At 41.8% G+C, this 12,483-nt stretch overlaps 1 protein-coding gene across 1 annotated transcript; it reads left to right on the forward strand.

Annotated features, from left to right (window-relative positions):
* Positions 1–6,546: 6,546 nt before the first annotated feature.
* On the forward strand, positions 6,547–12,469 carry usf1 (upstream transcription factor 1). Its single transcript, XM_076736059.1, has 11 exons — positions 6,547–6,591; positions 7,260–7,321; positions 7,477–7,526; positions 7,871–7,983; positions 9,265–9,378; positions 9,845–9,998; positions 10,111–10,198; positions 10,316–10,374; positions 10,486–10,580; positions 10,721–10,849; positions 11,639–12,469. Exons 2-11 carry the CDS (start codon positions 7,314–7,316, stop codon positions 11,726–11,728), a joined length of 900 nt encoding a protein of 299 aa, XP_076592174.1. The 5' UTR covers positions 6,547–6,591; positions 7,260–7,313; the 3' UTR covers positions 11,729–12,469.
* The last annotated feature ends 14 nt before the right edge of the window (positions 12,470–12,483 follow it).

Consider the following 12,483-nt stretch of genomic DNA (forward strand, 5'->3'; position numbering starts at 1 on the left):
TGCTGCTGTCTGACCTGAAGGTCCTAAAGGGACGTTGCTGCAGAGAAAAAGATCTACAGAGCTGCAACAGAGCTTTAATTCTATCGAAGGAGACATTAGTGTAAAAAGCAGCTGTTGTGGTGCAGCTTACAATCAGAAGGAGACAAAACACTGGACAGCACCCGTGGTTCGATCCCAGGGAGGGAGAGAGAGCAGCGAATTCTTCAGAGAGAATTGATGTTCGAAGTAACCACTGAGCTAAACCAGTGCGTCAGGACCACTGGGAAACTGGTTTGATAAACACGACTCATTCTGCTTCTGGTACATGATGAGAGACATGAGAGAGGAACAATTGTACGAGGCAGGTTTGAATCTTTTGCACATACACATACACATACAGACACACACACACACACACACACACACACACACACACACATATGCTTACACACATACATACTCGTATATACACATATGTTGGTAACTAACTGGACCAAAAATAAATACATTTCTAATTTATTTGAACATTTCTATAAAATTGGGTGTTATTCTTCTCCTTTTATTTCTTTCTTTATTTCTGTGTCTGTGTGCTGCTGGAGTAGGTGGTACTGACCTCTATTGAAAGCACAGACAGATCAATGGTGGGCAGTCACTCAATACTTTGCAGATTCAGGTTATTTCTCCTAAATATAGTCAACAAATAAACTGTGATGTATTATTATGGTTTATATATATATACATATGTATGTATTTACAAGTGTGTGTGTGTGTGTGTGTGTGTGTGTGTGTGTAAGTATGTGTGTGTGTTTATACACTTATATATACACACACATAAAAATATATATACATTTGTGTATGTGTATGTGTATGTCCAAAAGATTCAAACCTGCCTCGTACAATTGTTCCTCTTTCATGTCTCTCATCATGTACCAGAAGCAGAATGAGTCGTGTTTATCAAACCAGTTTCCCAGTGATCTTGATGCACTGGTTTAGCTCAGTGGTTACTTCGAACATCAATTCTCTCTGAAGAATTCGCTGCTCTCTCTCCCTACCTGGGATTGAACCACGGGTGCTGTCCAGTGTTTTGTCTCCTTCTGATTGTAAGCTGCACCACAACAGCTGCTTTTTACACTAATGTCTCCTCGATAGAATTAAAGCTTTGTTGCAGCTCTGTAGATCTTTTTCTCTGCAGCAACGTCCCTTTAGGACCTTCAGGTCAGACAGCAGCAGCCTTGATAATGTCTGTTTTCCTGTTGTTGCTGATGCGCTGGTGTAGCTCAGTGGTTACTTCGCTCCTCTCATCTATGTGATGCTCAGGTTGGATCCCTCCCTGGGATCAAATCCTGGGTGCTGTCCACTGTTTTCTCTCCCTCACCTGTGAATCGAAACAGAAATGAATGCGAGAGAAAACACTGAGATTAATAATAAATATGGAATTTAATAACATATAGAAATACTAAATAAATACAAAATACTGGAGTAGGTGGTACTGACACAAATAAAGACATGCATGTTGCACAATGCTTGATGAGTACTTTGAGTATTGTGATGACGATACTGTTGTTCTTTTACTGACGTAATATTGTGAGTGTAAGACTTTGACTTGGATTGAGTCAGTCTACATTGTAGCATTGCTCCTTTAACTTAAATGTATGATCAGAGTACTTTTTCCACCACTGTACATAAATAAATCAAAAAATAAATCAAAGCAGAAATATAGACACACAAACATCCTGGAGACAGAGATGAGATGGATGTACTGACAGCCTTTAAGAGAAAGACAGGCAGCAGGTCAGAGCAGAGGGAGAGAAAACACTGGACAGCACCCGTGGTTCGATCCCAGGGAGGGAGAGAGAGCAGCGAATTCTTCAGAGAGAATTGATGTTCGAAGTAACCACTGAGCTAAACCAGTGCGAGAGAGTGTGCAGGAACCTGAGGATATGAGGTAGAGTTTGGTCCATGATGATGTTCCTATTCATCCCTGCAGAGACACTTATCCTCTTTGGAGGCCCAGCCATGTCCACTTATTGAGAGAACTGTTATGTCAAAAGAGAACATTTTTAGCAGGATGTTAACAGATAATCTAAAGTGTAACTTATCTTGTGCAATATTACATATTTTTATGCTGTGGGTATATTTTTCTATTCAATAGTACTGTAGTAGTGGATTTTATGAAATACATTTTACTCATGTGTGATTCAAAATCCACTGTGAAATTGAGCCATTCTTCATGGCAATATTGTTTCTACTGTTTTGTATTTTTAATATTAGTATTTTAGTACTAAAGCAAAAACTAGCCCCTTTTACCCCTGAAACTTAGTGACTGTGCAGGAAAATCATAACTATAATAAATATGACTCTTTGTGCTTGATCATATGTTTTGGACCTCAAAGTTGAAATTGTGAAGATGAAAAAGGAATTTCTAAAGGTGTGTGATACTCAGGATGATTTCTTTCATTTTACAGAAATTTATTTATAATGGCAAAAAGTCTCTTTGTGTTCAAGGCCATCACATGACCTGCAGCTTCAGCTTTGGACATTATGTTGAAATCACACCTCAACCTTCACTGCTCCTGCAGGTTAATGTTTCCAAGCCTTGTTCTCAGTTCTGTGGATATTTAACTGGGACAAAAGTACAGATAAGAAAGCCAACTGAGAAAGGCCTCGACTGTTCCTGTTGGCCCATCGTCTTAGACCTGGGTCAGACAACACGATTTTAGATGATTTTGTCATGGCGGATGAATTGCCAGCATCATGGTCGATCATGAACGATGATCGGACGTCTGTGACTCCCCAAGACACCCCGACGCAAAGTCTAGCATGTCAGATTTTTTTGTCTTGACTCGTCTAATGTGACATCTCCTACGACCAGCACTGACCAATCAGGTGCTCTCTCTAGAGTGCAGTCAGGACAAACATGAGGAGGAGGAGGGATGCAGAGGCTGCTGCTGTCAGGTGGGACAAGCCTATTTGACATTTCCTCGAGGGAGGAAAACTGAGTCAAAAAAGACAAATGTTGGCGAGACATAGTGGAAGCTCTTCATCAGCCAGGCGAGGAGCTGCTGTGCTGTCATAACATTATCCCCAGTCCTAATTATCATTACTAATTCCAGATCAAATGTTAAAGTCGCGTGTTTGACACAGCCAAGCCTGCTCCTTATAGAATAAATAACAGTGCATCAGGATCAATGGGAAACTGGTTTGATAAACATGACTCATTCTGCTTCTGAAGCAGAAAACATACAAACACACTTGTAAATACATACATATGTACACATATAAACCATTCTCAAACCATAATAATACATCACAGTTTATTTGCTGACTGTATTTAGGAGAAATAACCTGAATCTGCAAAGTATTGAGTGACTGCCCACCATTGATCTGTCTGTGCTTTCAATAGAGGTCAGTACCACCTACTCCAGCAGCACACAGACACAGAAATAAAGAAAGAAATAAAAGGAGAAGAATAACACCCAATTTTATAGAAACGTTCAAATAAATTAGAAATGTATTTATTTTTGGTCCGGTTAGTTACCAACATATGTGTATATACAAGTATGTATGTGTGTAAGCATATGTGTGTGTGTGTGTGTGTGTGTGTGTGTGTGTGTGTGTGTGTGTGTGTATGTGCAAAAGATTCAAACCTGCCTCATACAATTGTTCCTCTTTCATGTCTCTCATCATGTACCAGAAGCAGAATGAGTCGTGTTTATCAAACCAGTTTCCCAGTGATCCTGACGCACTGGTTTAGCTCAGTGGTTACTTCGAACATCAATTCTCTCTGAAGAATTCGCTGCTCTCTCTCCCTCCCTGGGATCGAACCACGGGTGCTGTCCAGTGTTTTGTCTCCTTCTGATTGTAAGCTGCACCACAACAGCTGCTTTTTACACTAATGTCTCCTTCGATAGAATTAAAGCTCTGTTGCAGCTCTGTAGAGCTTTTTCTCTGCAGCAACGTCCCTTTAGGACCTTCAGGTCAGACAGCAGCAGCCTTGATAATGTCTGTTTTCCTGTTGTTGCTGATGCGCTGGTGTAGCTCAGTGGTTACTTTGCTCCTCTCATCTATGTGATGCCCAGTTTCGGTCCCTCCCTGGGATCGAACCACGGGCGCTGTCCAGTGTTTGCTCTGACCTGCTGGCTGTCTTTCTCTTAAAGACTGTCAGTACATCCATCTCATCTCTGTCTCCAGGACGTTTGTGTGTCTATATTTCTGCTTTGATTTATTTATGTACAGTGGTGGAAAAAGTACTCTGATCATACATTTAAGTTAAAGGAGCAATGCTACAATGTAGACTTACTCAATCCAAGTCAAAGTCTTACACTCACAATATTACGTCAGTAAAAGAACAACAGTATCGTCATCACAATACTCAAAGTACTCATCAAGCATTGTGCAACATGCATGTCTTTATTTGTGTCAGTACCACCTACTCCAGTATTTTGTATTTATTTAGTATTTCTATATGTTATTAAATTCCATATTTATTATTAATCTCACTGTTTTCTCTCGCATTCATTTCTGTTTCGATACACGGGTGAGGGAGAGAAAACAGTGGACAGCACCCAGGATTTGATCCCAGGGAGGGATCGAACCTGAGCATCACATAGATGAGAGGAGCGAAGTAACCACTGAGCTACACCAGCGCATCAGCAACAGCAGGAAAACAGACATTATCAAGGCTGCTGCTGTCTGACCTGAAGGTCCTAAAGGGACGTTGCTGCAGAGAAAAAGATCTACAGAGCTGCAACAGAGCTTTAATTCTATCGAAGGAGACATTAATGTAAAAGGCAGCTGTTGTGGTGCAGCTTACAATCAGAAGGAGACAAAACACTGGACAGCGCCCGTGGTTCGATCCCAGGGAGGGAGAGAGAGCAGCGAATTCTTCAGAGAGGATTGATGTTCGAAGTAACCACTGAGCTAAACCAGTGCGTCAGGATTACTGCGAAACTGGTTTGATAAACACGACTCATTCTGCTTCTGCAACAGAATACTGAATATGTATTGTATGAATACTGCATCAGCAAGGTCTCTCCCAGACAAAGATTTCAAAGCAGACTGAGGTTTCAAGATGTGCTGTTCAAGCTCTTTTGAAGAAGCACAAAGAAACGGGCAGCAATGAGGATCGTAGACGCAGTGATCGGTCAAGGTAACTTCGTGCAGCAGATGAAAAACACATCAAACTTATTGATGATCTCAACATCATCGAGTCTGTCTGGGATTTCTAAAAGAGACAGAAGGATTTGAGGAAGCCTACATCCACAGAAGATCTGTGGTTAGTTCTCCAAGATGTTTGGAAAAACCCACCAGCTGAGTTCTTCCAAAAACCGTGTGCAAGTGTGTCAAAGGCAAACGTTGGTCACACCAAATATGGATTTGATTTAGACTCTGTTCATTCGCTTTTGGTAATTGGTGAAAATAAACTATTAACACTTACATTTTTTAAAGTATTCTTAGTTTACAGCATTTTTTCACACCAAAACCACGCCAAAAACTGCCTCGTACAGTTGTTTCCCTTTCATATCTGTGGTCATGCAACAGAAGCAGAATGAGTCGTGTTTATAAGACCAGTTTCCCGTCAAGGCTGTCGCACTGGTTTAGCTCAGTGGTTACTTCGAACACAATTCTCACTGGAGAATACGTTGCTCTCTCTCCCTCACTGGGATCGAACCACGGGCGCTGTCCAGTGCATTTTACTTCATCTGCTGTCCTTACTTTGTCGAAAACTCTCACAAACACCATGATTGCATTGTATAACCTCGAGTTGTCTCTGTTTGGTCAATAAACCTGTGAATATTTACTTCTGTGCGTCAGCACAGAAGATTAGCTGTGATAGAACAACAAAGGCACATGTGGAGTTGTTTGCTGTTCATTTCATTTCATTCTCTCTGGGGCTGTTTTTAAGTCATAAACCTATAAATTTTGTCACTTTTGCAGTTGACGGTCTCAACAATTTCCGGCAACGACGCCGTCGGACGACGCGCTCACACTCGCCTCAACAGTGAACCCCTTCGGCCACTTGCAGCCTGTGTCGAGTGTCCCTGCGTCAAGATAGCGCCATTTAGGACTTCCGGTTGTTACTCATGACGAATTTCTGGCAGTGTTTCGTGATATAGTCTTTGAAACGTCCCACTTACCCAACATATATGATCATAAAATATGCTGCATTAATATAGTTGGTCATTTTACAGTGCTTTCAAAAACATTACAAAGAGACACATTGAAAAGCAAAGTTTAATCTATGACATTGCAACTCAGACGTATCTTTTTTTATTTATTTTTTTTTCGGGTAAATAATTTCAGTTTAGCAGCTGTTCTTTTGCTCATTAATAATAAGAGTCTTGTTTTTTGCAGCAGGTTCACAGGATTCACCGCACACGGCTCAGGCTGTCAGTCTTTGCTGTAACCCGGTATTTCACAGCCACTGAGATTGTGGCATTATCAACTACAGGCCGCGAGTCAGATATTAATTTTACTTTGTTATGTACAATATAGTATTCAAGATTTAGTAACTGATCTGGAACCAGGTAACTTAATGTTCCTGTCGCGCATGCGTATAGCCGACGTCGACGCTGGTCTGTTGACAAATATCGGGGGAGGGACCACTGCGGTGTAAGTAGATCTTTGTTCAGACTGAAACGTTATTCACCACAATGTAGCAGTGCGTGCATAATGTAACCCATTAAATATCATTTTACGCTGTACGTATTTACTGTTACGAACACTGTTTCCACAAAGCTTGCGGAAAGGAAAGTGTTTTGTTAAACATCTGTAAAACCGCTGGGCCGAATGGTAATGTAGCAGAAAGGCAGGATCCGTGTCGAGCTAGCTACAACGAAACGTGATTTCCGGTGCAAATCCCCCAAGCAAAATACATGTTTACATACCTATGAAAATTAATCTCAGTGAGAGAGCATAGTGTCACAATTCAAGTCAGATGTAGGAATTATTAAAACGCCCTTCCATAATACTGCTTGTACTCGCTTATCTGAACGACCACGCGTTTTTTTGTTTGGCACGCTCCAATTTAAAGCTTTAATTTTGAAGGCAAAAACGGTCAGTTTCCGTTATCACCCATGGTAACGTTCTCCCTGAAGCAGCTCGCGCAGCCTGGCGACTAGCGACCAACAACCTTTTTCTAACATCGTTAAAGGCTTAATCCTCTGCTTGAGGCTCATTGTCATTAAAAGTCTTACCGATAGTCAATATTCTTCAATATTCTATCGTTTCGAATAAAGTTTGTTCCGTCTTTTTGTCAAACTTATGAACTTCTTTCACAGTCTGGCTGTGGGAGCGACTGAAGGCGGTCTCCTCGTCCAAGACTGTCGGCAGAAATGAAGAGGTGAGTGGGGCAGAAACATGCGCCATTGTCAGCTATTAACACCAAAAATACGTTGATAGAGCAGGCGACCAGCCCAGTGACTCGCTAGTTGTTCGTTAAATGATTAGCTAATGTAACCACAACATGACTCCTCTCTTGTGTTTCAATGCGTGCAGCCAACAGAAAAGCCCCGAACCAGATGGGAGTGTTACCGTCAACGAGGAAGGTAAAAGAAAAAAATAACTCTCATTAACTTAATTATTACGTATTAAATAGAAAAGCTGTCTAAAGTTAAAGTCGAAAGTTATTGAAAATGCATCAAGGCAGTGTTACGGTATTTGTATGTGCTTTCATGAGTGAAACGCCCCAGTTTCAGGCAGGGTCTTTGAACGTCTCAAACCCATTAGTTCATTGGTGGAGGTTCATCATAGGACCCTGAAGTGTCAGAGCTGGATCCAGTGAGCCTCTCTAAAGCTGCTATGGCTGCCTTCACTTTGACATTTAAACCATGAAAACGTGGTGGGGATGAGCTTACTGTGGATCATTTCCTTGCACTTTGTGCCCCTTCAGGGTCCGTAGCCACAGCAGAGGACCCGGCAGCTATTGCCACCATTCAGTCTGCTGCCACCTTCACTGACCAACCCATCAAATATCTCTTCAAGACGGAAGGAGCGGGCGGCCAGGTAGGACAGAGTTTTGACGAAGACATCGCTGAGCTGATATATTCATTGCCATATATTACACATCATCACACATACACTCATGTAAGTCTGTAGGCAGCAACTGTGGTTCAGGGATAATCCTTTTGGAGATAGTCCACGCACTTTGATCGTCATCAAAAGCGGTGAAGATCACGTCGAACGTGAAGTTAGGTGTCATTGTTTCAAGATTCCTGTGGTCTGGCAGGCCTAATCCACCTCTGAGCTGTAAAAGAGGAAGAAAAACGCACACAAGTACCAACAAGACACATGTAAACCAATGTAGGTAAACACAGACAAGATATGATCAAATTTGTGCATTTATTCTTTTATCTTAAGGGTAATGAGAAAAAGGTTTGTGATCATTTCAGCGTTTGTTCTATTTTCGCAAGCGAATCCTGCAAGAAGACACATTGATAATATACTACAAACAATATAAATGATATATACAGTTATATCTGCATCTCATGCTTGCCATCCCTTTTGCTTTTCCTGCCCCCACTCTGATGAAAAATCAAAAAGGGCCCATCATTACAAATCGTATAACTGCTGTTTGTTTTTTAAATTACGTACTGATTCCACATATTTGTCAGCTGTGTGTAAAGTCAAACACACAGGCGGAGGAGAAGCCCCTCGTTGCAGAGGCCATGTTCCTTTTATCTTCATTGCTGCAGAAGAAGCGATGCCCGTCTTATCCATAAAAAGCCTTAAATTCACGAGGTCGTTATAAAGGTCATTTTTACGTGTGATTAGAAAAGAGCAGAGGAATGTCACTTGTTGACCGGCACACAGACATGTGCTTCTGTTGTTATCAGCAGGTAGGCTACAGTTTGTGCAGGGACTGACCTATCGCAGCGCTTTGGCCTCCCAAGGATGTGATTCAGAACTGTTCACACCTATTTGTTTTGAAATAGCAACAGCCAATAAGGAAACTCTAACACTCGACTTTGACCGGTGGTGAAACTTCATCACTCACCTGCTCAGTCAGTCAGTCATGGACAACCATGATGGATGGGCTGTCATTGAATACACGTAATGTGACTTTTATCAAGTGTCTCGGACGTGTCTTGTGTGTGACTTCATTTCTTGATAATTGTGCCAGTCTCTGTACCTCCTGGTCTCAGTACTCATGACCCACTTAACGTAATGGAGACCTAAAAGCAGGAGTTAGATTTAGATTCTGTATCTGTGTGCTCTACAGTTGAGTTTTTGTCACCTCGGTGATGATGAAATATTGACCACTCAGTGTAATGGGTTGTGTTCCAGGTGACCTACAGAGTGATCCAGGTGTCAGATGGCCAGTTGGAGGGTCAGACAGACGGCGCTGCGGCGGTCAGCCTGGTCGCTGGTTTCCCTGCAACCACTCAGACTGTCACACAGGTGAGAGTAACCTCCTGTATCACAGCTGGGCTCAACAGTGCAAGTATTGTGCTGCATATTGATGATGATAATACTAATAATAAACCACTTCATTCGTATAATACCTCTCATACAAGAAATGCAGCTCAGAGGGCTTTACAACAAAGAAATCACATGCACCAAGTGCTTCACGTAAAAAGAACAGAATGAACATCAAAACAAGGATAAATGAATGTAAATAAGATGGAGAATAAAACCCACTCGATAATACTCGTCAACATTTAGTCTGAGGTCGCTGGTTGTTTTAGTCAGAGCAGTTTCAGTGCTGTGGTGTGTTCTAAAGCCCTCCAGGATATTAGGAGAGCTTTAATTTGCTGTCAAACACCTGCTTTAAACATGCTGTAGGTCCAGGGTCAACACAGATTTGATCTCATTTCTTGTGTACCTGTTGAACACTGCAAGACTAGCTGTGTCTCTTTGATGTCAGGCTGTGTTCTCCCAGTCTGAGGGCTTAGAGGGAGACGGCAGCACAGAGACGCAGTACACCTACTACCCCGCCAGCATCGCAGACGCCACCACTGGCACCATGGTGACCACAGTGCAGGCCTCTGACACACTGCTGGGCCAGACCACACCCACAGGTAATCACTGCCTGTGTGTGAGGCCATTTCAAGGCTTCACGATTATAAGATACTGTATATTTGTCTGCTTATACTTGTTCTCAGCAGCTGACTGTAGGCTTTTGTTTGACAGGGCAGCTTTATGTGATGATGTCTCCCCAGGAGGTTTTGACAGGTTCCAGTCAAAGGACAATCGCACCTCGCACTCAGCCATACATTGCGTAATTACATCAGAATCACTGCACTGTTTCTGCAGTTAAAAGTCATCAGTATTAGCTAAATGTACAAAGTCTTCTGCACCCCGCAAGTTTAGTGAACTTAATGTCTTTGTTTTCCAGCAAGCAAGAGGCTCCTCGGGGTTCCAGAGATGAGAAACGGAGAGCCCAGCACAACGAAGGTCAGGCTCACATCCAGCCTGAGAAGTTCACGTCATGGCTGTATCTTACTCCAAATATCTGAGCAGATGTGAATGACAGCAAAGTCTCAAATTCAGATGTTGTTCCAACAGTTGAGCGCCGGCGAAGGGACAAGATCAACAACTGGATTGTGCAGCTGTCAAAGGCCATCCCAGACTGTAACATTGACTACACCAAGACAGGACAGGTGAGGCCACTCAGACTGCCACCCGTTAAACCGTTAGTATTCCCAACATGAAAAAAACGTCACGTAGTTGCAACGGAACAGATTGAGAAATAAAAAAGAAGGTATTTTCTGACTTGTTCTCTTGTTGTCTTTTGTTTCAGAGTAAAGGAGGAATCTTGTCCAAAGCCTGTGAGTACATCAAGGAACTCCGACAGAGCAACCTGAAGCTGGGGGAAGATATCAGCACTCTTGATCGTCTCCGGATTGACAACCAGTTACTGAGGCAGGAGGTATATGTCTGCATATGTTTGCCAGTAAACTGGGACTAAAGCTGCTAAGTATCTTCTTCTTTTTGCCACCGTACAAGATTTAAAATATTGACCATTTGTATCAGTGTCAGTCGAGTAGAAAGAGCAGCTCCCTTGTCATTACTGCTGTGGCAGAGGTGAACTGAACATACGTACGCTGACGATGGAAATGATAAGAAGTGTGTGTGAATGTGCAAGTTATTTGTCTTTAAAACATTTTTGTCGACCTCCACAGTCTTCCAGTAATTAGATGTAATAGAGCATTTAAGAAACACCTCAAATGAATCAGATCTGTAGCTCTCCACTGCCAGACGACATCCTGTAGCTATCGCTGAATGATCTGCTGTCACTCAGAGTTACAAACAGGAGGATTTCAGAGAGATAACATGTCACTGATTTTTAGGGTTGCAATAACAATATTTTTGCATCCAGCCACCTGTTACAACATATAGTTTTTAGATCATAAAGTTTATTTCAGTAGCATTCAATATCTATATTTTCAACAACAGTGTTATTCTGCTGGATTACCACAAAGATGCCACTCCAGTCATGGCGGTTTGTTTACTCCCAGATTTGTCTGTTTAAAGCTAGGATGTCACTTATAAAGCATGTAGCTGATAGCTTCATTCTAATAAAAGACCAATAGTGTGGCCAGTTTCTACAGTTCAGCATGTCTTAGTCATGGTCATCACATTCCTGATAGAAAATCATAAGTCAGCTGATCAGTCTTTCTCAGTACTTTCCTGCTCTATTATTTGTGTTGTTGCTCAGGTGGAAGACTGGAAGTCCAAGAATCAGATCCTGAGGAACCTGCTGCGACAGCATGGCATTGTGGGATCATCGAGCACAGATCCCCAGTGAGAAGCCTGTTGCCAGTGATCAATGGGTATTTGAAGACAACCACGTATGGGCCAAAAGAGTACTTGAAATGCTTTGAGATACTTTATTTGTGGTCGAGTGTGCATGAAATGGGGAGAAATAATGGGAATATTGTCGTTAATATTCAAATCCAGCTTCTATGCTAAATGACACCCTTCAATATTATCTTTGAAGCTTTTTATAGAATTGAAGTCCTTTGCCTGGTGAATATACAACCCATTGATACTAAGATGATGCACCTGAAAAGAGAGGAAAGTCTAAACATCAACTCAAGTTTCAGAAGTCAAGTCAGCTTGACTAAGCTCTCATTCAATGCCTTCCTCACACAAACATTATGATTGTTCATTAATCTCCAGTACAGTAAGCTGTAAACCAGACCAACTACTCGCGTCAGTCTCTTTTTCTTAACCTCCGCAGTACTGTGCATCTCTGTATCAAATGCACCCTTGTTAACGTCTCAGAAAAACATTGTATTCATGCTTTTTGTTTTCATCTTTCATCGATCTCACTTTGACCAGTTGAAGCCGAGTTTGTCATCCAGTTCATAGTTCAACTCCTTTGCTTTGTATTTTTTGTATGTTTCATGAAACCTCACTGGGGACAGTAATTGCATTGCAACAATGTAACTAACTAAATAAACAGGGGTGGGTAAGCATTGCATTGTAGGTAGGCTATGTATGTCTTTATAATAAAAAAATCAAATAATATACTACATGTCATAAACCACTGTCTGTTGT

This window comes from Chaetodon auriga, chromosome 7 (assembly GCF_051107435.1).
Source record: "Chaetodon auriga isolate fChaAug3 chromosome 7, fChaAug3.hap1, whole genome shotgun sequence".
Taxonomy (NCBI): Eukaryota; Metazoa; Chordata; class Actinopteri; order Chaetodontiformes; family Chaetodontidae; genus Chaetodon; species Chaetodon auriga.